Here is a 25,767-nt window from a genome sequence, read left to right as displayed (position 1 = left end):
CAAGTATAAAGTTATTTTCAATCTGTCATAATGGAAACAGATATTCTCTCAAGTTTTCCTCCTGACATGCTGTATTTTAGGGGTAAATATTTACATACCGTTAATGACATAAACGTTAAGTAACAATGTCATTCAGTGGTGCCATGGATATAAACGTTATTAACAAGGGGTGCCCCTGAGCCAAAAAGGGGCTTTAAGTGTCTCTTTGGCCCCGGGGCACCCAGTTCAACACCCACGTCAGCTCAGACTTGCGTGAATAGTATATCCTGTATATATTCTGTATATTCTATCAGTAGACATAAGAATAGTCTAATGTACAATCTACCAGAGCAGTAAATATATGCATGACTAGGGCTTTAAGTGTCTCCTTGGCCCCGGGGCACCCAGTGGGTGCACCCATGCAGTTCAACACCCACGTCAGCACAGAGTCGTATTTTTTCGCTCTAAACGGGTTTCGGTCTTTAGGGCTGAAAGCAGGAAGTGACTGCGAACCCTGGACGGGAGGAGAGAAAAAAGGGGGGGGGGAGAGAGAGAGAGAATAAGATTATTATATGAAAAATACTAAGAAATAATAATAAAAGATGGATTTGGGGACGAGGGGACGACTGTACCGGGCACCGGGTGAAGCAGGTCACCAGTGAGTATTGATAACGTTTGTCACACGGCGGTGGATCGGCTGTATTGTATGGAAGGAAGGAGGGAGAGCGAGAGAGAGGCAGAGAGCTGGAGCTGCTTTAGGGCGTAAGCGGGTCCTCGGCGGACAGCGTGCCCGGCTGAGGAGGCTCTGGGTCCCGCAGCGGGCAGGAGGGGAGGTCCGCCGGTTCCTTTGTGTGCTCTGGAGCTCCGCTAGTTTCAAGAGAGAGTGAGAGACGGACGGACGGGTGGGTGGGGTTGTTTTTGGGAACGGGCGTGAATTCGTGCAAAACGCACGTATTGTCTGTGTGTGTGTGTGTGTGTATTTGTGGATGTGTTACGATGCGTTGGTTGGGTTTCATTGTGTCTTGTTCATGGTTCTATTGTGTGGAGAGCTGCTGTTAGTGGGTCTTTAAAGTGGGCGTTCTCTTTAGGATCCATCTGACTGCTGCTGCTTGCTGCTGCAGTGATCCACTGTGATCCAGTGATCCAGTGATCCCTTAGAACAGAGGTCTTCAACGTTTTCAGGCCAAGGAGGACCCCCTAGCTGAGAGAGAGAGATGAAGCAGGGACCCCCATACATTGCGTACAATTGTGTTGCAGATTAAACTTTTTCATAGATTTCATAGATAGCTTCATTGACTATCATCAGTGCTGTGTAAATTAATATTTTTGGTTCATTTCAGACATTTAACCACTTAAACATTAAATACTTGGTACTTGATTTGCTCCTTTTGCCCTCGACACCAAACCTCTTTGCCGAAAATAGCCGATCTACAAGCTCATAACAAGGAGTTGTGAGCTTGTAGATATGCTATTTTCGGCTAATGTTCATAAGAATAGAGATGCTAGGGTTCAAGTGATTAATGTAAAAAAAGAAAAAGATCCTATCACAAAGATTTGGCGGACCCCCTTTAGTAACTCCGAGGACCCCCTAGGGGTCCCGGACCCCCTGTTGAAGACCCCTGCCTTAGAAGGTCTGGAGTGGAGTGGAGAGGAGATTATTGTGTACTGAATGTATGACCCAAAACACACCAGGAATGAATAGATCTAGAGATCTGAGTCCTGCTGCGTCCTCTTGCGGGTGTTCAGGCTGAATGATGAGATGATCAGATGATGCACCACGTCGGGCGTTTTTGTTTTTTGGGGCATTGGTTTATTCAAAGGAAAAAAATATAGATGACTAAATGCTGAATACTATTTTGAAAAAACTATTCCGTGTCACGCCTGATTTATACTTATTTATACTATGAAAAGTGCCAATCTACAAGCTCCACAAGCATGACAACCCCCTATGTGTTGTGAACTTGTAGATCGATTTCTTTTTTTTGGTACGAGACACAATGTGCAACCAAGTGAAATCAGTTTTACTCTGTTAGGGTGCGGCAGAAATGTTCACATTTAGGAGGATAGCACGGATCATTTGATCACATTTCTTCGTCTGTCTTTTAGATGAATGTAACGGGTTCATATTCTCCATCTCCACTGGGGGGGACAGAGGAGGGGGGGTTGTCAGGTTGTCACCCCCCATGTTGTCTTTACAGAGTCACTTTGTCACCCGATGTTCTCTTTTGAGTCGGGTGTTGCCTAGTTTGGGGGAAAAGGGTTAGAGATTGATTGAAGGCTTGGCCAGCCAGTCACAACGCGGGAATGCGTTTAGGTGGGCGGGGTCTCTGTGTTGTAGTTCTACTGTAGAAACAAAGACAGCAGAGGTGTCACTATGTTACCTGGCTGCAGTCAGTGATGGAAAGTAACTGAGTACATTTACTCAAGTACTGTACTTAAGTACAATTTTGAGATATTTTTTTACTTTACTGGAGTATGTTAAATTTTCTATACTTTTACTTCTACTCCACTACATCTCAGAGGCAAATATTGTACTTTTACTCCACTACAATTATTTGACAACTTTAGTTACTAGTTACTTTGTAGATTTGGATTATTATTACAAAACATACATTGACCACTTCAGCTCTATCTAAACTTTGGCTATTTTCAAAATATTTGTAAACATTTTGTAAACATTTGAAACTAAAGTTTGAGAACCAGTGATATAAAAGGATCCCTGGCTAATGAGCCGTATATGCTTTAATACATTATAATTGCCCTCTATAACAAAAATTGAAAATGAAAAACACCTTGAATATTTTATGTATTTTATAAATAGTTAATCTTTCACTCAATAGGGACAACTCCCGTTGCAAGTTGACAATTTGTCTATGTGTGCTCCAGCCCTATGGAATAGTATGGAATGCATGTGCTAATATTTAAAATATTGTTTTGATGCTCATATAAACCATAGGAAGTTGTTTTTTATTAGATTAACTATTTATAAAATGAATAAAATGTTAAAGGTGTTTTTGTTTTTCAATTTTAGTTATAGAGGGCAATTATTATGTTTTAAGGCATATTTGGCTTATTAGCCAGGGAGCCTTTTAAATGAAAGCGTTATGAACGTTTTCATCCAGCTTACATGTCGTTGTTGTTGTTGTTTTGGTTGTGTTGCCAGGCAGGCTCAGAGGTGGTTCAACACGTCTGACATCACGGCGGCGCATCAGAACAGCCTGCTCAAGCAGCTGAACCAGCAGCGGCACCAGGAGCGCTTCTGCGACTGCAGCGTGCTGGTGGAGGGCCAGCTGTTCCGCGCCCACCGCAACATCCTGTTCGCCAGCAGCGGCTACTTCCGCATGCTGCTGTCCCAGCAGGGGTCCGCCGCCGAGGGGGAGGGGCTCCCCGACGCCACCGCCAGCGCCACCTTCGACGCCTTCAGCCCCGAGACGTTCGCCGTCATCCTGGACTTCATCTACTCGGGCCAGCTGGAGCTCTCGGGCCACAACGTGATCGAGGTTCGGTTTGGTTTATTATAGCATCAATGTATACAAAGAGAAGCATGCATACATATCGTTGCTGTTGGGCAGAAACCCCACAATTTTGTAATCCATTTTTTTTTCACCCAGTTCCAATTGAGCACCGAAGTCCTGACGTCATTGCCAGTAGAGGGCACTTTCCGCAGGTTCATGGCTTTACTTTTTGTATTGATATCCTCATTGGGCAATCTTAGATCGCTTCATATAAGAACTGTGTTCCAAAAATAAACACACCACCCTGGCGTTTTTACTCATATGGATATGAAGCATCGACTGAAGGTGTAAATGTACACATTTACCCAAAGAGTAACACAATATAAACACTAGAAACGAGTCAAACAACCCAAAGACTACATTTCCCATGAACGCGGCCGCTGTGGGGACAGTGATTTCAGACCCGGAAGTAGTAGTTCTTAAGACTTTTAAGGCAGAATTAATTCCATTTTCGCCAGAAACAGGCTGTATCAAATATGAATGAATATCATAAACGATGCAGAGCCACCCCCCTGACAAAAACGCCAGGGTGGTGTGTTTATGTTTATGTTTGGAACACAGTTTTTATATGACGTGATCTAAGATTCCCAAATGGGGATTTCAACACAAAAAATAAACCTGTGGAACAGTGCCCTCTAGTGGCAGTGACGTTTGACTTCGGTGCTCTATTGCCTGAGCTGTAATCCTGGGCGCTACTCTCCCTCTGCCAGCCTGGGGAGAGCCCCGAACTGAGCTCATGCTTCCTTCAATGCATGAGGAGTGAGCAGGCCGCTTCTTATCACCTGACAGGGGGAGTTTCCCCGGTTGAACATAGAGCGTGGAAGGAACACGTTACCAGTTCCTTTCCCCTCCATCAGGCGCCCCGGCTGACCAGGGGGAGGCAGTATAGAGACCAGGATTACTACATGTTTTTTGCGAGGGTACCTACCCTAGGGGACATGGGGAGAACATGCAAACTCCACACAGAAAGGTCCTTTCGACAACCCCACCTGGGGTTTGGGCACTGATGCTATCTTCATATTTTAACTTTTTTCGTACATTAATGCCCTACTTGATCGTACTACAGCGTCACTCAAAAGTAGGCTTCGCGCTGCGTTTCGAGCTTGCAGATCTGCTATTATTGCTTTTTGTGAATTTGAATCCTGAAAAGTAAAAGTTTTGGACCTATAAGCATGATATCACAATTAAGAAATGAGTTTACCGTGCAAGAAAAGGAAGAAAGCACATAGGCCTATTTGGAATCCTTTCCTTAACCATTTCCAATCCTATATAGTATATACTTGGTTGACTGGAGTACCCCAGGGCTCTGTACTAGGTCAGTTAGTGTTTCCCTCTACACACCATACAGTATCTCTTCACCAATAATAGCCTAATATCTACAAGCTCACTACGCAAGTGGTTAATGGAAGAGTTTGTTAAAAAAAAAACAGGCATACAAAGATTAATAAGGACAAAACAACAACAAGTCAGAGCACATAAAGAAGTAAAAACACAAACCTTTTTTGAGTCATGGAGACCTTTCATTGAATATTTAATAACCAGACTCCTCCAGAATAGAATACTCTGTGGGCTTCAAGTGTATCGGACAGTGGATTTCAGTGTCTCTCCCACTGGTGTATGACACAATGACCCATGATGTGACCCGTGACCGTGCTTGTACCTTTAAAAAAAAAATGTATTAGTATTTATTTTCTGTTACGTTGTTGTTGCCTTGCTTTGTTGTTCTGTTTATTTGTTGTCTTTTGTTTGGGGGGGACTGCATGTTGTCTTTTGGTTTGTCTTGTGATGTGAAAAAGAAAAAAATGGGGGTGACTTTACATGCAATGACTATTGCCATATGCTATTTAATTGTCCCCAATAAAAAAGTATAAAAAATAAAATAAAATACAACTCAAAACCTGCATAGATTAGAAACACAGGAAAAGAAATGACAGAAAAATGGAAGAAATTAGTCAGAATTACATATCGGTACTTAATCACAAGCAATCGCAAGCTTCTACATCTGCTATTATTGAACATTTTTGAAAAATCTTGAAAGTGTTGAACATCTTCTCTTCTGGGGGTTCCTGGCACAAAACCCTTTCAGATGGGGGGGTCCGCGGCCAAATGTATATCATTTTGGGGGTCCTTGGTACGAAACAGTTTGAGAACTACTGATTCAGAAGGTATTTGTAGAATCGGCCTCAGGTCTTGATGGGTTAATGATTATGTCTAGAGCAGTGGTTCTCAAACTTTTTCATGTCAAGGACCCCCAAAATTATATGTATTTGGCCGTGGACCCCCATCTAAAAATATTTTGTTCCAGGGACCCCCCAGAAGCAAAGATTTGAGTTACAAATGTTTGCTTTAAAAAACAAATATTCAAAGATTTGCACACATTTTCAAGATTTTTGAATAGCCAAAGTATAAAAGGTTAAAATTATTCTGATGCTATATTTACACATTTTGCTGGGTACCCCCTGGAACCCCCTCAAGTACCCCTGGGGGTCCCCGGAACCCACTTTGAGAACCAAGGGTCTAGAGAATTCCACAACTGGGGGTAGTATGACGGTCAAAGTTAAAGTCATTTATTTTTGCCTTGCTGAGCAGGTGATGTCGGCGGCCAGCTACCTGCAGATGAACAACGTCATCAGCTACTGTAAGAACTTCATCAAGTCCTCGCTGGACATCAGCATCAAGGAGGAAGAGGAGGAGTGCTGCGTGGCCCTGCCCGAGGTCTGCGGCTTCACCACGCCCCCCGGTGGCGGCGTTGGGGACGACGCGTCGGACCAGCAGCAACAGCGGGCTCCGTGTTCCTCCGTCAGCCCCCCGCCCGCGCTCTGGACGCACGACAACAGCAGGTACAGGGCTGTCACTATAGGACTGTCACGATTATGACATTTTACGTGACGATTAATTGTCACAGAAATAATTGCAGATCAACGATTTAATTGTGTTTGTTTTGTAGTTGGACCCTGGAATATTATGAATAACAGTTACATTTCTGTTTGGCTTTTAGGCTTTGAAGTAGCACAGGGCAGATATTATGACAAATTACCTAAATATACAATTATTATATACAAAATAATAATTTTATATTAGTTTATATAGTTGGGTGGGAATAGTAGGAAGATAATCTGAGTTCCCAGAAGTTTTCGCCAGGCAGCTCTGGCGAGGAACTTCTGGGCCAGAGCCCTGGTATTTGTGGGCGGGATGTAATTTACGCTCTGAATCTGAGCGGAAACGCCTCTTACCGGTCTGAGGCTGTGCAACTCGTCTAAAAAGTCCGACGAGAGGCAAACAGCATTACACAACAATGGCGGGCGCAATTTCTCAAGGGGAAATTGCTTCCCGTCGATTCTATTTAGATGCAACACCCACTGCATGTGGATCCCGCCCCCTTTTCTTCATTGGCTGTTGATTTGAATCACAACGCAGTGGCCGCGCCCCTGCTGTCCAAGCTCCGACGCCCAGACTCCCAGACTAGTAGGAAGAAGGCTACAGTACATTACAGTAGGATACAACAGCAGTGACTGACAACACAGAAATGTGTGTAGGGAGGAATTAATTGGCATAACGACTAAATTGGGGAGAAAAATGTGGTAAAGAATTATTGGCTACTCTAAATAAATGAATAAAACAAAGTGCAAAGCCTACAGTATTATTGAAAAGTACTGTACAAAGACATTTATTTGATTGATTTATTTGGACGTCATGTTAAGAAAGAGAAGTACATGAAAAAATATGTTTTCCACTGGGATAACGCGTCAAGGATAAAAACACAATAAAGTCATAGACTTATTTCCATTGTGGTCCTTAACTCAGTGGTTCTCAAACTTTTTCATGTCAAGGACCCCCTAATTGACACTTATTACCCCGCGGACCCCCATTTGAAAAGATAAGCCAGGGACCCCAATAAGAGAAGGTTTTTACGGCTCTCTAGCAGTGATTCTCAACCATTTTAATTTCAAGGACCCCCAGTTTGACATGCATTAGGCTACGGACCCCCATTTAATGGCATTTATACCTCTGGGACCCCAATTCACATTGTAAAACCAATGTTAATTTAACTCTGAGAGTGTACAAATGGAACCAAATGGACCCGTTAGGGTCCATTTGGTTCCATTTGTACACTCTCAGAGTTACAGACCCATAAGGGTCCATTTGGTTCCTGTCCACCATCTAGCTGGGGACCCCCTGGAACCCCCTCAAGTACCCCTGGGGGTCCCCGGACCCCACTTTGAGAACCAATGCCTTAACTGACCATTACCATTACTGTATAATCAAAATAAATAATATACAATGGAAAAACAGGCCATACACTCGATAACTTTGGAAAACGACATGGTGGAAAATCTGACATTCCTGTTAATTTCAACCAGCTGTTTTTATACAGACAACGGATTATGCTAAAAAATAATTGGCAACTGGTCCGATTATCATATAATAACTGTGACAGGCCTAACACCAGGTCCCAGCCGGGCTTCCGGGTGAAGGATCCGGACGGGGACGGAGCGCCGTCGCTGGAGATGAAGGTGGAGTCCAACAGCCCCGCGCACGACCTCCTCGGCCGGGACGAAGACGACATGCACGACCCCCACGACCCCTTGTTCACGCTGCCCGGCCCGGAGCGCCGGCGGCGGAGCCGAGCCAAGAGGAGAGCGACGGCCCCTTACTCCTCTCGCTCCTCCCCCGCCGCCGCCCAGAGCCAGGAGTCCCGGGAGATCCAGGAGGCCCGGGCGCTGAAGGTGGAGAAGGCAGAGGAGCTGTACGCCACCCTGCCCACCATCCTGGGGTTCATCGGAAACTTCAACAAAGGTTAGTAGCGGGGACAGGATGTCGTTGCTGTCAGGGCGGAAACCGCCTTATCTCCATATTTTAACTTTTTGTGTTAATTGACCCATTGAGACCTGAAGCCGATTCTACATGTCTCCTAAATCTCAACAGTATTCTGAAAAACGTATGTTTCTATATCAGTGGTGTTCAATCTTTTTCATGTCAAGGACCCCCAAAATGATATGTATTTGGCCACGGACCCCCATCAAAATGTTTTCTTCCAGGGACCCCCAGAAGCAAAGATTTGAGTTAAAAACGGTTCGCTTTAAAAATATATATATTCAAAGATTTGCACGCATTTTCACGATTTTTCAAAAATAGCAGATCTGCAAGCTCGTAGCGCGGCACTCGGTGCCGCGCTATGAGCTTGTAGATCTGCTATTTTTGAATAGCCAAAGTGTAAAATAATGCTTTTTAGCTCAAATCTAAAAATGACACAGTTCCAGGTCTTAATGGGTTAATTAGCGCCCCTACTTGATTATACTACAGTACATCAGTGGTGGAAAAAGTACTCAAATGTTTTACTTAAACTTTAAGTAAAACATTTGAGTACTTTTTCCACCACTGTTGAAAAGTGGTGAAGTCGTCCTTTAAGTCTTAAAGGACGACTTCACCACTTTTCAACATATCTTCATATAATAGGTCCTCACTAATGCTCATGATAAAATGATACCATTTTTTTCTAATCAGTCTGTGTCTCAGAGGAGGGCTGTAGACAGTTCAGAAACCTGTCTACCAGTGACATCATTGATGGGGAATCCAAGCTAATAGAAACTGCAGGCTTTGTATTCCTGGAAAGTTGCAATGCAATAATAGATCCCATTGTTCTTGCCTTATTAAAAATCTGAATTTAAAAAATTGTAATCTTTTTGGAAAAATAAATCCTGCCTAACGATGATGTCACTGGTAGACGGGATTCTGGACTGTCCACAGCCCTCCTATGAGACACAGACCAAGTAGAAAAATTTGGATCGTTTTATCATGAGCATTAGTGAGGACCTATTATATGAAGACATGTTGAAAAGTGGTGAAGTCGTCCTTTAAGTGAAAGTATCAATACTGCAATGTAGAAGTACTCCATTACAAGCAAAAGTCCAGAATTCAAAATTTACTTGAGTAAAAGTACAAAAGTATTGGTAACAAAATGTCCTTAAAGTACCAAAAGTAAAAGACTAAAATGTTTGAAAATAGCAGATCTACAAGCTCTAAACGCGTCGCACCGCGACGCGTTGAGAGCTTGTAGATCTGCTATTTTCAAATAGCCTAGGTATTAAATAGGCCTAAAGTGGTTAATGTATGTTTTATAATGTAATAATTTATATCTGCAAAGTAACTAGTAACTAAAGTTTTCAAATAATTGTAGTGGAGTAAGAGTACAATATTTGCCTCTGAGATGTAGTCGAGTAGAAGTAAAAGTATAGACAATTGGAAATACTCCAGTAGAGTAACAGTACCTCAAAATTGTACTTAAGTACAGTACTTGAGTAAATGTACTTACTTAGTTACTTTACACCACTGCAGTACATCGTCACAAGTAGCAGATCCGCAAGCTCGAACGCGACGCGTTTTGAGCTTGTAGATCTGCTACTTTTGCTGTTTTTGAATTTGAACCCTGGAAAGTAACAGTTTTGGACATATGAGGTTTGTTTCCACCCGACAGAGACGATAATATGAGAAAGCAAACCCTCTGGGCTCTAAAGTGAGCAAAGCACAGAGCAAGGGCATTGCTAGTTATAAAGTTGATATGTTGAGAAAGATAGATATCAGAGATGTCTCCTTGGACATCTGTGATATCTTAGCAAACTTCTAGCTGTCTTGTGGTCCTCACCTGGCGCAATCATGTACAGCAGTCGTTCCCAAATACTGGGTCGGGACCCATTTGTGGGTCGCAGAACATTTGTTATGGGCCGCGAGTAAATATCCCTTTTATTTTGTTTGCTACAATTAAAAAAAGCGAACTTTCTTTTTCAGAAAGAAAAGTCAAGTCCTTTTCAAATAAATTCATAAAATCAAAGGAATTCCATGTTTTTTTTCCTCTGACAATTGCTATCAGGAGCTGCAATGTGGAAATTGATGTGAAGAGTTCACACTGTAGTTAAAAGAATGGCCACTAGACGGCAGTAGGGTACCGTACTTTGCTTACAACAGCTTGTGTTTCCTCACCTGCAAACAGCCACATTGTGTTCTTTTTTCAAACAGTGTGATTTGAACATTTTAAATCGAATCGGGACCTTAACATTTTTTGTCAAATCAAATTTGAGAACCGTGACACCGACTTTGACAAGACAAAGTTATGAGACGCAACAGTAGGTTTACTTTAAGGTAGTTTGAAAAAGCTGTCAGTATTTTGCAGTGCAAAGTCATATTTTTGCAGCTCAAGCAGTTTTCATCAAGCTTTTCTTTGGTAGAATGACTGTGACCCGTCATTCAGTTTCACTGAAACATAATAGAAATCTGGTTTAACCCATTGAGACCTGAAGCCGATTCTACATGTCTCCTAAATCCCAACAGTTTTCTGAAAAACGTATGTTTCTATATCAGTGGTGTTCAATCTTTTTCATGTCAAGGACCCCCAAAATTATATGTATTTGGCCGCGGACCCCCATCAAAATATTTTGTTCCAGGGACCCCCCAGAAGCAAAGATTTGAGTTAAAAATGTTCGCTTTAAAAATATATATATTCAAAGATTTGCACACATTTTCACGATTTTTCAAAAATAGCAGATCTACAAGCTCATAGCGCGGCACTCGGTGCCGCGCTATGAGCTTGTATATCTGCTATTTTTGAATAGCCAAAGAGTAAAATAATGCTTTTTAGCTCAACTCTAAAAATGACACAGTTCCAGGTCTTAATGGTTTAAAATGTGGGTGAAAAATAATTTCTCTCTCCACAGATAACCCATCCATGCGCTTTAAGTGCCCCTTTTGTACGCACACCGTGAAGAGGAAGGCGGACCTCAAGCGCCACCTGCGCTGTCACACGGGGGAAAGGCCGTACCCCTGTCAGGCCTGCAACAAACGCTTCACCCGCCTGGAGCACCTCCGTAGCCACGTTGAAACGGTACGCTCACCTACATACACACCTCCGTAGCCACGTGGAAACGGTACGCTCACCTACATACACGCCTCCGTAGCCACGTGGAAACGGTACGGTCACCTACATACACGCCTCCGTAGCCACGTGGAAACGGTACGGTCACCTACATACACGCCTCCGTAGCCACGTGGAAACGGTACGGTCACCTACATACACGCCTCCGTAGCCACGTGGAAACGGTACGGTCACCTACATACACGCCTCCGTAGCCACGTGGAAACGGTACGCTCACCTACATACACGCCTCCGTAGCCACGTGGAAGCGGTACGCTCACCTACATACACGCCTCCGTAGCCACGTAGAAACGGTACGCTCACCTACATACACGCCTCCGTAGCCACGTGGAAATGGTACGCTCACCTACATACACGCCTCCGTAGCCACGTAGAAACGGTACGCTCACCTACATACACGCCTCCGTAGCCACGTGGAAATGGTACGCTCACCTACATACACGCCTCCGTAGCCACGTGGAAATGGTACGCTCACCTAGACACATGCCTTCATAGCCACGTGGAAACATAGCCGCCTGACATACACACATCCCTAGCCGTGTTTTTTTTTTCTCCATCACTTCCATTTTCACTTATTTATCCTGTGTCCTGTATGATAAATCTCTCTCCTGATTGGATGTATCCCAACCTGAAAAGGTATTTTCTGTTTACTAAAGAGCTGGGTAGACACACACACACACACACACACACACACACACACACACACACACACACACACACACACACACACACACACTTAAAGGAGAATTCCGGACTAGCCTTTTCCTTATCCATATGATGTTGTTTTATCCTAGGACAGTAGTTATATAGTGGTCAGTGGTGGAAAGTAACTAAGTACATTTACTTAAGTACTGTACTTAACGCATTGGGTGCCAGCATTTTTTCATAACAACTTACGTTGGGTGCCAGCATTCTCCCCATTGACTGCGCTCCACGACGAGCAAATCCACGTAAAAAAAAAGCATCCATTCATGTAGCGCGAGGACCCTGGCTACAGCCTGGAACGAAAACATTTCACTGCGCATGACCGGTTTTCCCCACCGGAAACAGATTCGGAGATATAGGCGTTTTAAAGAAGGAAATAGACAGGAAGCGGATGGGAGCCATGTTTTTGTTTCCGGTGATCCATTTGGCCTATTAGTCCTTGGGCCAAACCCCAAAATCTCACATATCGCTACCACCTGGGATGGCAAATTCTAGTTGGGATTTTTTTATTCCTATACATCCCTAGATATTATTTTTGTATGATAGACCTTCCTGAGGCCCAGCTAAATTGGGGTTATCAGCTGCTAAAGTTACCACCCCCCATTGAAAAATGGCATTTTAGACACATGTGCATATCTTGGTATTGGCTCACGTTCAGGGCATATTACAATGTTTTATATTTTATGTTTGGTATCATTTTTAAGGGGACACTTTGAGCTTTCATTCGAGCCCTTTGGTGACTATGTATGATAAGTACAGTGGTCACTGGAGCTCTTCAAACCTTTAATAACCTTTTTTTTCTCACAATTTCCGCCTAAACCATATATTTTCTTTTAGTTCTGTGGCATCAAGAAACATCAGAGACACAAAACACAACAACTGGAATACTGACATGACCCTAAGGATTCAGGAAATGTATAATTTACCCATAGTATTTCATTCTGGGGTGGTCATTTTCAGCCTTATCTTAAACAAGCACTTTTTATGAGAAATAGACCGGTCAATAGGCATATAAGAAAGAGTACCACTAAACCTCCCTAAACATTGATAGAAAAGGGTTTTCAATAGATTCTGGTACCTTTAGGCATGCTTGAGAACATCCCAAATATCCAGGAAAATATACTTAGCAGAAAGGCATAATTTTCAAGATGCCATCCAAGATGGTCATGCAGTTCTGGGCAAGAACCATGCAGTGTTTTGCATTCAGTACAAATATGTAATTTCTGCCTATTGTAAAAAGGAGACCACTTCTAGGAGAGGAGACTGCATCTATAGCTGTATGAGACCACTGTACTGTATCTAGAAACCACTGTACTGTACTGAATATATTGGAAGTGGTCTGTAGACCACTCTACTGCATCTGTAGACCACTGTAGTGCATCTGTAGACCACTCTACTGCATCTGTAGACCACTCTAGTGCATCTGTAGACCACTGTAGTGCATCTGTAGACCACTCTACTGCATCTGTAGACCACTCTAGTGCATCTGTAGACCACTCTACTGCATCTGTAGACCCCTCTACTGCATCTGTAGACCACTCTAGTGCATCTGTAGACCACTCTACTGCATCTGTAGACCCCTCTACTGCATCTGTAGACCATTCTACTGCATCTGTAGACCACTGTAGTGCATCTGTAGACCCCTCTACTGCATCTGTAGACCACTCTACTGCATCTGTAGACCACTGTAGTGCATCTGTAGACCCCTCTACTGCATCTGTAGATCACTCTAGTGCAGACCACCACACTGTATCTATTGCTATCTGAGACCACTTTACTGTATCTAGAGACCACTGTATTGTGTATATATACCACTGTACTGCATCTATAGCTATATGAGACCACTGTATTGCATCTAGACCACTGTGCTGCATCTATATCCCACTGTACTGAATCTATAAACCACTGTACTGCATATATAGACCATTGTACTGCATCTAAAGACCACTGTACTGCATCTATAGACTAGCTACTGTATCTATAGACTGCTGTACTGTATCGATAGACCACTGTAGTGCATCTGTGTAGACCATGTAGTGCATCTGTAGACCCCTGTCGTGATCTGTAGACCCCTCTAGTGTGTCAAAAGACAAGTTGTCTGATTATTTTAAGTAGGCCTACTTATGTGTGGGTGAGTCTATGTAAAGGGCTTTTATATAAAATTAAAAGGAAAATAAAATAATTAATTTGAAACAAAAATAAAAACAACAAATTAACAATGCAACAATACAACAACATAATAATACATATGATTACATTAATAATCACATGTTGAATACAGTATTTCAACTAGCACTGAGCTGAGTGGCTATGTGCGCGCACGTGCGCGCGCGCGCAACGTCATAAAATACAGTACCCTTAGTTAAAAAATCCACAGCTCACCACTGCCTATACTGCATCTGTAGACCCCTATACTGCATCTGTAGACCACTGTAGTGCATCTGTAGACCACTCTACTGCATCTGTAGACCCCTCTACTGCATCTGTAGACCACTCTAGTGCATCTGTAGACCCCTCTACTGCATCTGTAGACCACTCTACTGCATCTGTAGACCACTGTAGTGCATCTGTAGACCACTCTACTGCATCTGTAGACCCCTCTACTGCATCTGTAGACCACTCTACTGCATCTGTAGACCACTGTAGTGCATCTGTAGACCCCTCTACTGCATCTGTAGACCACTCTAGTGCATCTGTAGACCCCTCTACTGCATCTGTAGACCACTCTACTGCATCTGTAGACCACTGTAGTGCATCTGTAGACCACTCTACTGCATCTGTAGACCCCTCTACTGCATCTGTAGACCACTCTACTGCATCTGTAGACCACTGTAGTGCATCTGTAGACCCCTCTACTGCATCTGTAGACCACTCTAGTGCATCTGTAGACCCCTCTACTGCATCTGTAGACCACTCTACTGCATCTGTAGACCACTGTAGTGCATCTGTAGACCCCTCTCCCCTCTACTGCATCTGTAGACCACTCTACTGCATCTGTAGACCACTGTAGTGCATCTGTAGACCACTCTACTGCATCTGTAGACCCCTCTACTGCATCTGTAGACCACTCTAGTGCATCTGTAGACCCCTCTACTGCATCTGTAGACCACTCTACTGCATCTGTAGACCACTGTAGTGCATCTGTAGACCACTCTACTGCATCTGTAGACCCCTCTACTGCATCTGTAGACCACTCTACTGCATCTGTAGACCACTGTAGTGCATCTGTAGACCCCTCTACTGCATCTGTAGACCACTCTAGTGCATCTGTAGACCCCTCTACTGCATCTGTAGACCACTCTACTGCATCTGTAGACCACTGTAGTGCATCTGTAGACCACTCTACTGCATCTGTAGACCCCTCTACTGCATCTGTAGACCACTCTACTGCATCTGTAGACCACTGTAGTGCATCTGTAGACCCCTCTACTGCATCTGTAGACCACTCTAGTGCATCTGTAGACCCCTCTACTGCATCTGTAGACCACTCTACTGCATCTGTAGACCACTGTAGTGCATCTGTAGACCCCTCTCCCCTCTACTGCATCTGTAGACCACTCTACTGCATCTGTAGACCACTGTAGTGCATCTGTAGACCACTCTACTGCATCTGTAGACCCCTCTACTGCATCTGTAGACCACTCTACTGCATCTGTAGACCACTGTAGTGCATCTGTAGACCTCTCTACTGCATCTGTAGACCACTCTAGTGCATCTGTAGACCACTCTAGTGCATCTGTAGACCCCTCTACTGCATCTGTAGACCCCTCTACTGCATCTGTAGACCACTGTAGTGCATCTTTAGACCACTCTACTGCATCTGTAGATCACTCTAGTGCATCTGTAGATCACTGTACTGCATCTACCGAGCCTTTGTGGCGACATAGTCATGTTAAATGTGCTTTATATATACATGTTTAAAGCTGTGTTGAGTTGAGATGCAGTATAGTGGTCTATAGATACAGTACAGTGGTCAATGTATGTGGTCTATAAATGCAGTACAATGGTCTATACATGCAGTACAGTAGTTTATAGATTCAGTACAGTGGGATTGGATGCAGCACAGTGGTTTATAGATTCAGTACAGTGGGATATAGATGCAGCACAGTGGTCTAGATGCAATACAGTGGTCTCATATATGCAGTACAGTGGTCTCATGTAGCAATAGATGCAGTACAGTGGTATATATACAATACAGTGGTCTCTAGATACAGTAAAGTGGTCTCATATAGCAATAGATACGGTGCGGTGGTATATATACAATACAGTGGTCTCTAGATACATTAAAGTGGTCTCATATAGCAATAGATACAGTGGGGTGGTCTAGATACAGTACAGTGGTTTCTAGATACAGTACAGTGGTCTCATACAGCTATAGATGCAGTCTCCTCTCCTAGAAGTGGTCTCCTTTTTACAATAGGCAGAAATTACATATTTGTACTGCATGCAAAACACTGCATGGTTCTTGCCCAGAACTGCATGAGATAGGCATACATTTGGCATGTCTGTACAGGAGAGGCTTGTAGGTATCCATGTAACCCATTTTCATTCACATATATTGAGGTGACAGCTCAAGGGACCATTTGGAAAATGGTGATGGTCGTTTTTCCCTCGCCAAAATGTTGTCTTAACTTTGAATCATTAGGTATTTAGCCCCCTTCCCGACAAGGTAGCATGACAAGGTTGGTCCCATTGGAAACCTGAGGTTGTCTGGAATCAAATGGTATCTCTATCTTTGGGCTACGTCTACATTTGAGTGTTCCACAGTCTCCGAAAGACAGTCTCGCCGGCGTTCCAGCCAGCCATCCCGCAGGTCTCATAGGGTTAATAAAACATTGAAAAAAACACACTTGGGACCACTTTTTTTCTTGGGATCATCAAAATCCCAATATTAGAGGTCCTATGGATGCCAAAAATCAAAACTAGAAAAAAAAATAAGCATTCGCGCGTGGACCCCTCCTAGGGCCTCTACTACTTCAGCTTTGATTCCTGAAAAAACTGCTCCACCACCAAATAGGCCACACCCACTTCATCAACTACTTTAATTGGACACAGGTTTGTTTAATTTATAAAAAAAAAGGAGCAGTGTGATGTCCAAAAAGTGTGTTATATAACTTTTAATATGTTGTTGGCTATGAATGAAAATCCGCCTATAGAGAAAAATAACAACATGTCAAAAAATATAAAAAGCTGCTCCTATGGAAAGTCTATCATATTTTTATTTACTTATATTGGCCCAAAAAACAATTTAGTATAGGTAAGGTTTTGCCAACTTTGTGGTAGCGATATCTCGTCTGGCCCAAGGACTATATCCTTCTCAGGATCACAATGGGTACTCCCAGAGCTGTTCCAGCCCCATGATCGTTTTTCCCCTTCAGCCAATCAGCAGTTCACCAGACTAATGTGACGCAACGGGACTTTTGAGACGGCCATGCCCAAAATAGGTTGCCTTATTCGGATACATGTGTGTCACTGCCCGCCCCGGCCGGTTCTCTGAATTTTTATTTTTAAATAGGCTCTGTCATGATTAATTGACCACATATATGAAGTTAAACAACTAAATTCTATCCAAACGATATCTTATAAGTAAATTCCATACCTCAAAATAGAAGTTTGAGAGCTTTTTGAAGTAAAAAAACAGCGGAGAAAATAGCGGACAGAAAAGATGGCTGCCGTTCGTGTTTTGTCGGCTGCATTCAGGCTGCACTCGGTGCCATTCGGGCTCACTCGAACTCGCCACCTGATTGGCCAACTGTCGCTGTCAATCGCAGAACGATGTGCGACGACGCTGATAGGCTCGTCCGTTTGGTGTACACAGCCAATATTGCAGAATGGGCGATCAGGCCAGACTCACTCCTGAAATCAAATGGAAATGAGATTTCCGGAGGGAGGGTTTACCAGGCTTAACTCATCCTAGGATATAACAACATCATATAAAGGTAAGGAAAAGGCTAGTCCGGAATTCTCCTTTAACCCATTAAAGTCGGGAACGCATCTGCGTAACCACTTTAACCATTATTTTATACTTTTTTTTTAATCGTGAACATTTTTAACTCAAATCTTTGCTTCTGGGGGGTCCCTGGAACAACATTTTGGGGGGTCCTTGACATGAAAAATGTTTGAGAACCACTGATATTATAGTAGCAACATAATAAAAAAAATAAAAAAACCTGTTGGGATTTAAAAGACATTTGTAGAATCCCCCAGAAGCAAAGATTTGAGTTCAAAATGTTCGCTTCAAAAAATATAGATATTCAAAGACAAGCTCGTAGCGCGGCACTCGGTGCCGCGCTATGAGCTTGTATATCTGCTATTTTTGAAAAACCAAATAAATCTTAAAATGACACACAGATGCCATCCCGGTCTTAATGGGTTGTTAACACACATAGACAAGCGCATACACCAGAACTGATACCAAAAACCCATAGTAAAACAAAATCATAGATTCTTCTATTTGTCTTAACATTTCTGTCCAATCTCATTCCTTTGTTCCCGTTCCTGCTTCCTTCCTTCCCTCCCACTCCCACTCCCCTACAGATCCACCAGGCCAGGAAGCTGGTGTGCAGGAAGTGTAAGTGTCAGGTGACCGAGGAGACGGGACACGTGGTGTGCGAGGGCACGCGGCGCTACCGCATGTGCACGGCGTGCATCCAGGAGGTGGGCTGCGACAACAACATGCCCGGCGGCCTGGACAGTCTGAAGGAGGAGAACGGCGAGGACGGCGGGGGGCCCGCGCTGCTACTGGGAGTGGACGGCGAGGAGGAGGGCGACAGGTCCTGGCTGGGGACCGACGGGGACGACGACGACCTGGCGGAGGACTCGGGGGCCGACCTCATCATCCAGGAAGTGGATGACAGTGACGTGGAACTGCAGTGAACGTCCCGTAGAGAGCACCGAAGTCTGACGTAATTTACACATCTTACCTGGGTCGCGTTTTTTTTCTCCCCCACGTTCTGAATTCCCATAGACGTGTTTAACCCATTAAGACCTGGAACTGTGTCTTTTTTTAGATTTGAGCTAAAAAGCATTATTTTACACTTTGGGCTATTCAAAAATAGCAGATATACAAGCTCGTAGCATGGCACCGAGTGCCGTGCTACGAGCTTGTAGATCTGCTATTTTTGGAAAAAACGTGAAAATGTGTGCAAATCTTTGAATATATATATTTTTTAAGCGAACATTTTTAACACATTGGGTGCCAAAACCGGGAATACAACCGTGGAGTGCCAAAACCGTATATATACGTTTTTTGAAAAAAAATATTTTTTTCTTTTTTTTTCAAAAATATATATATATTTTTTTTCCTTCACAGCACCAGGAGATATCATTTTCCGAAGATTTAGACTCCAATCCACTTCCTGGTTAACTTATGACTTCAAAAGCCTGTATCTCGGCTCCTAAAAATGGTTAAAAATCCTGGCACTCAACGTAATTTTTTTTACTGAACCTCTGTCACCCCAAGTGTTAACTCAAATGTTTGCTTATGGGGGGTTCCTGAAACAAAATATTTTGATGGGGGTCCGCGGCCAAATACATATCATTTTGGGGGTCCTTGACATGAAAAAGATTGAGCACCACTGATATAGAAACATACGTTTTTCAGAATACTGTTGAGATTTAGGAGACATGTAGAATCGGCTTCAGGTCTCAATGGGTTAATATCGCGTCAAATAAGAACCGTGTTCCAAAAATACATAAATGATCCTGGCGGGTTTACTCTTATGGATATGATGAAGCATCAACTGACTGGTGAGAAAAAAAGAGGTACATTTTTTTTTACTTCTGCCGAATTAGTAACATTTTCATCAGAAACAGATACAGAGCCACCTCCCTGACAATATCGCCGAGACAGTTTGTTTATTTTTGGACCACGATTCTTATATGAGACGATTCTAAGGTGACCCCATGTTATTCTCTATAGAGAAATTACTTCCCAGGGGATGAACGAGTGACGTCGGGACTTCTGTGCTCTATTGTTGGACGGGCAACCAAAGAGCTGGGGCGTGCTGGGAGGTGTCTGCAGACATGCATGCGTTGGCCTGGGTGGAAGCCATGATTTATATGCAAATAAATGTATGCACAAAATTGCTTGTTCAATATTGATGATGTAAATTAGCAGATTAATAGAACCGTTTAAATGCAGCCAGTTAGTCGTTATTACAACCAGAGGAAACTGTCGACATTGCCAGCTAAATAGAAGGCTTCGTTCCTTTTTTGCAGTATCCAAAGCGTACTGTACGTCTTGCATGCGTTTTCATTTGTTTGGATAGATGATTACGTAATGACTCAAAGTTATGTTTCACATGCATGTAAAAAAAAAAGCTTCTTAAGAGACTCGTCTGATAAAGGTGACGTTGAGGGCGTTTATCAGACGCCCTCAACAAATCGTCACTGTCAGGTAAAAACCTTGTGTCACCGTTACTGTCAGGTAAAAACCTTGCGTCACCGAAGAAATCCGTTACTTGTCAGGAGATGGAAAAAAGCTTGCAAGCTCTTGTTTGTACTTTCATTGGTTTAATATGTATAAAAACCCCAGACACACTTAACCACTTTGCCTTTAAAGGAGTAGTTCACCCCAAAAAATGTAAGCCTTGAATTCGTGGAGATTGTTTTGTTTTTGTCGCATTCCTAAGCCAATGATTTGATGACCGGCGGAGTCTCCCGTAGTAGTAGGCAAAGTCTCCTACAGGTGATTATCACATTATTGGCTTAGGAATGCGATTATTGGCTTAGGAATGCGACAAAAACAAACAAAAATCATCATGAATTCAAGGCTACATGGGGTGTGTAATTGATCGAAAGTAAGTACCTTTTTTGGGTGAACTACTCCTTTAACCACTTAAACCCCAGCATCCTTATGAATATGAAAGCTTGCCGATCGTCTTTTTTCACGAAAGCCTTCCACACAATAACAGCAAACTGAAAAGATACTAGTATAGAGCCCTGAGGGACTCCGGTCAATCATAATGGGGTTTAAGTGGTTAAAATGTTTTCAAAAATAGGCAATTATTTCGATACTCTTGTACGACAATGTAGGACATTCATTTATGGAAAAAGGTTGAACATTTCAGAAATTCAAGGTTTCTGCCCGACAGCAACAAAATATACATATAGTATTCCGTGCCAATACTTTTTGCTAATGTCTTGTGCTTGCCTCACAGCTGTTTTGATATGTGCTACAGTATGAATTAAATGAATGGCATTTATTATTTATTTTCTTTTGTACTTTTTCACAAGATATATATTTTTATAGATTGATTTATTATGGTCTTCCACTTGCAGTGTCATATTTTCAGAGGGCAAGCTTAAATATGCTGTAATTGAAGTCTCTGAATGGTGATGTTGGGTGAGCCCAAATCAGACGGAAATGTTGTGGCTTGTCATAATAAATTAAATAACAATTCCTTTTTTTTATGTGTCCTTGGAACTTGCAATAGTAAAGTTTCTCTTTCAGGCCAGGCTGTGTGTGTGTGTGCGTGCGTGCGTGCGTGCGTGTGTGTGTGTGTGAGAATTATGTAAGTTGGGTTTGTTGCCTAACAGATGAAAATTAAATATATTCACAAATGTCTTTGCTGTTCTTTTTTTTTTTTTTTTACATTTTGTGAATTAAAATCAATACAAACAGTTGGTTGTTTAGACAAGAAAAGTATACTTGTGTGTGCATTGCTGCTGGCCCCCCCACCCACTGACCATCACGTTAGTAGCAACGCACGCACGCACGCACGCACGCACGCACGCACGCACGCACGCACGCACGCACGCACGCACGCACGCACGCACGCACGCACGCACGCACACACACACACACACACACACACACACACACACACACACACACACACACACACACACACACACACACACACACACACACACACACACACACACACACACACACACACACACACACACACACACACACACACACACACACACACACACACACACACACACACACACACACCCCCCCCCCCCCCCCCCCCCCCCAGTGAAATTCCACATTCTGTGAAGTTATCCTTGATTCTACTGTTGGAATAAAGCTCTAAGCTAAGTAATGGTATTAATACATTCTCTGCTAGGTATTAATTAAATAATTCATCCTTTATTTCCAGCGTTTTTACCTTATTTTGACCATCCACTGAGAGCCACGGAGGCCACAATGTGCACACGGACGACAAAAGCTGTCTGGGGGGAGGGGGAGGGTCTCTTGTCTCTTCTAGCCTGGCATTGGCCAGACTGATGACGTGGATTCACTCTCACGTTCCTCCCCGGTATCAGTCTGGACTTCGGCCGATAGGGAGCGAGTATGAGAAATCAGATTTTTATTTAAAGTGCTTTTCGCTGTTACGGACAGCAGTTGAAAAGCAGTCACTGGTTGGCCCGATCATTTTCTGAATTCTCATACTCGCTCCCTATGGGCCCTATTAGTATTTCCATTTTTCTATTCTTTTACTTCTACTCCACTGCATCTCAGATACAAATATTGAACTTTTACTCCACTACAATTATTTGAAAACTTTAGTTACTAGTTACTTTGTAGATTTAGATTATTATTACAAAACAAACATTAACCACTTCAGCCCCAAATAAACTTTGGCTATTTGAAAATAGCAGATCTACAAGCTCACAACGCGTCACATGGCGATGCGTTGTGAGCTTGTAGATTTGCTATTTTCAAAAGCCTTTTACACACACTTTTTTTCTCCTACAGATTTCCTCAAGTCTCACCAAAACCTGCACACATGATCTCTGGAGCCATGTGATGAAACACATCACACACAACATTTGGCCGGATGTTTTTTTTGTTGAGGGATGGGGTTAAACTATTCCAAACCTGGGTGGCAGTGCTGTAGAAGGAGAATGTCTGTTTTATGGGTGGGTGGTACCAGATCGTTGTTAACGCTCCCTCTAGTTTTGTGACTGTGGGTGTCGCTAACTTTTTGGAGGTTTTAAGTCAGATATACGGGTATAGGGGAAATTTCGGGCAAATTTTAATTTACAATTTTGAAGACCAATCCCATTTTTAGTTGTTTAACCCGGTCTTCTACCGGTCTTCTTGGAGAAAGGTGGGTCATGGGCCCCAGGCCGAGAAGCGGTCGAATCAGTTTGTTTTGGGAGGTTTGAAGCTTAGTCTTCAGTGACATTGAAATGTTGGAGTACCAATGTGACACTGCCACATAAATGTGTGAAATAATGTATTTCCTGTCCAGGTATGATGAGTATTGAAAGAAAAAGATACACAAGAAACCTAACATACTTGGTGATAACAGGGGAATATGTTGGTTAAGATACGGTTGAATATTTAACACCTAAATATAGTGTACAGTTTTTGTTTTTGTTTTGTGTAAGGTGATTATGGCCATTATGATTCAGTTTCTGTTGACATGGTTCACTCATAGGGGAGCTGTTGGGGAAAAAGCAGCAAAAGTTCCACAGGAAGTGAGGTATCAGGAACAGCTATAAAAGTACAGGAAATGAGGCGGCCAGGGGTTCCATTTTAGGTATTGAAAAAGAGTGTTTGTTGGTGTTTGAGAAAGAGACTCTTGTAAGACTATACTAAACCAAAATCAGGAATTGATAAACCACTGAGTAGTGTGGCCAGAGAACTTATGGATCTGGAAGGAGAGAAGTTTGGTTGAGGAACATTTCTAAGGGTTTAGCTCTGAATAAATTCAAAGCTTTTGGACAAAGGAACCCATGTGGCCTCCTGACTTGAAGGTTGGGTGATATTTTTTCCTTTTTATGTAATGCATTGCCTTTTTATTTCCTGACTTTGCGGGTTATTGGATTCTCGGAAAATAGAAGATCTACAATACTTTTGGGAAACTTTACTCTTTGGAGACATTTAAAAGAACTTTGCGTTGCGGACTAAAGATCAGAGTTGGATCATTCTTCATTAGTATTTTGAAGTGTACTGATCGTTTAATTGAATTATTTTTTTTGTTTGATTAATATTGGGTCAGATCAAATACTGCATTTAATTTCAAAAGCTACAGTTTTGTGAATTATTTTTGGTCTACAATACAGTTTGTTTAAGAATTACTGTCGCAGGTACAGCACCTCTTATTTTAATATAACTCAGACATACAATTTTATAGTTCTGATTGTTATAAGTTGAATGCTAAAAATCACTATTCGTGAATGCCTTACAACACACGATGCCTGTCCCTGACTAAGGATTTCTGTAGTCGAATCTGATTGGCCAAATATTGCCTATAGTCGACTAATAGTCGACTAATGCAACGCCACAACAAAAAAAAATACATATATATATGTATTTATTTTTTGTTGAAATAGCTGAGATTGGCAAACAAAAGATGTTTTGATGCCAAATTGCCAATACTTTTGTACTTTTACTCAAGTAAATTTTGAATTATGGACTCGCACCCATACACTGCCTTCACACTGATGCTCATTCATATTTACTGACATGTTATGTTTGCTGTTGTTTATTTAGTTTATCTTTAAATAAAGACATTTTATATACTTTTAACTGTGCCTGTGTCTCCCTTTTGTTGCAACCCTGATTCAGGTTGTAACAAATGGTAAAACGCTTTAAAACTGGTCATTAGCTCTTTGGTCATCTTCATTTAATGGAATTTGGGTCCTTCAGGGGCAGTGTTCTCCAGTGCTGAGTACTAGTGCTACCTGTGTGCTAAAATGATGGGAGATACGGGTGCAGGTTAGACATTTTCAGTATGTAACTTTGGTAAAGTTAAACATTGTCTGATTTTGGTTGAGTTTGTTCTACTTTTGAGAAAATTAGTTTTTCTAGTTTGGTGAGGAGAGAGGAGCTTAGTGATTGATTGATGCTTGTCTCCCTGGTGGTACAAGGAAGTGTGGTGCTATTCCCCTGATAGGGTGAAGAAATGTGTCCTCGATAGGGGGACTCATTTGTTTATTATTTTGGTAAACTGTTTGTTATTTTTGTGTCTTCTGTGCGGCCCTGGGGGCACATCCATGGCTTTGAGAGGGTCGCCATTTCATGGTTGTCCAATCTACCCATTGGGCTCAAGTGCGTAAATACCTCCCGCCAGTAGGGCACATGAAGACTAGGGTGAGTTAGCCAGGTGGGGGAAAGCTCTGTCTCTGTCATTGAGTCTGGATCCTTGTATGTACCGGGGAGGGAGCAAGCGTGGTACTCCTAGTAACCTTTGCCGTGGTTGCTACAGTAGCATTGTGGGGGGACTTATGGTGAAATAAGAAGTTTTTAATTGAGCTAATGGTACATTTTGGTTTCATCAAGATGGTTTCAGTGACCCTAGGGTCCCTGTTTTATGGAGAGCTAGTTGCACACTGGGTTATGTGCACTACTGTGTTCTCTTGGTTGTGTGTAAAATGAATCATGGTAGTGTCAATAATTGTCTGTATACATCAGAGGCAGTGTATAAAAGTTTCATCTGTGTTAAAGCTGGCCCGGTGAGCCTAGGTGCGGAATTCTGGTTTGGGAACGTGTGACAAATGGCCCAAACGGTGCTTTTCTGTTTGCATGCATTGTGGGTTTATGTCACTTGGCCATTGTGTGTTGCCTTGGTTTAAAAGGAGCTCACTCGTTGGTAATGTGCCTCCTTTGGTTTTGTCCTGTTGAGGGCAAGGAGGACTTATGCATCCCCTGACTAAAAGTCTAAAATAATGGCTTGG

General features: G+C 42.7%; 1 protein-coding gene across 3 annotated transcripts; it reads left to right on the top strand.

Moving 5' to 3' along the window:
- The first annotated feature begins 486 nt into the window (after positions 1 to 486).
- zbtb8a (zinc finger and BTB domain containing 8A) lies at positions 487 to 21,694 on the top strand. 3 transcript variants are annotated; one of them, XR_014599890.1, is made up of 7 exons: positions 487 to 637; positions 3,143 to 3,479; positions 6,084 to 6,334; positions 7,933 to 8,291; positions 11,204 to 11,370; positions 18,664 to 19,053; positions 20,064 to 21,694. XR_014599890.1 is itself a non-coding variant. In XM_084045684.1 (6 exons), exons 1-6 carry the CDS (start codon positions 582 to 584, stop codon positions 19,000 to 19,002), a joined length of 1,497 nt encoding a protein of 498 aa, XP_083901810.1. In that variant the 5' UTR covers positions 487 to 581; the 3' UTR covers positions 19,003 to 21,694. The 3 variants fall into 3 exon arrangements, 2 of the variants coding, with proteins under 2 accessions (XP_083901810.1, XP_083901809.1); XM_084045684.1 differs by having other exon boundaries at positions 7,945 to 8,291; positions 18,664 to 21,694; XM_084045683.1 differs by having other exon boundaries at positions 18,664 to 21,694.
- The last annotated feature ends 4,073 nt before the right edge of the window (positions 21,695 to 25,767 follow it).

The sequence above is a fragment of the Gymnoscopelus microlampas genome, assembly GCF_963454915.1.
Source record: "Gymnoscopelus microlampas genome assembly, chromosome: 20".
Lineage (NCBI taxonomy): Eukaryota > Metazoa > Chordata > Actinopteri > Myctophiformes > Myctophidae > Gymnoscopelus > Gymnoscopelus microlampas.
The sequence above is the reverse complement of the archived record's forward strand: the minus strand, read 5'-3'. Positions and strand labels throughout refer to the sequence as shown.

Coding starts and splice junctions, on each gene's coding strand:
- zbtb8a (XM_084045683.1), top strand. CDS start 582: ATGGATTTGGGGACGAGGGGACGACTGTACCGGGCACCGGGTGAAGCA. Junction 3,480..6,083: donor CGGGCCACAACGTGATCGAG/GTTCGGTTTGGT, acceptor CTTGCTGAGCAG/GTGATGTCGGCGGCCAGCTA. Junction 6,335..7,932: donor TGGACGCACGACAACAGCAG/GTACAGGGCTGT, acceptor TAACTGTGACAG/GCCTAACACCAGGTCCCAGC.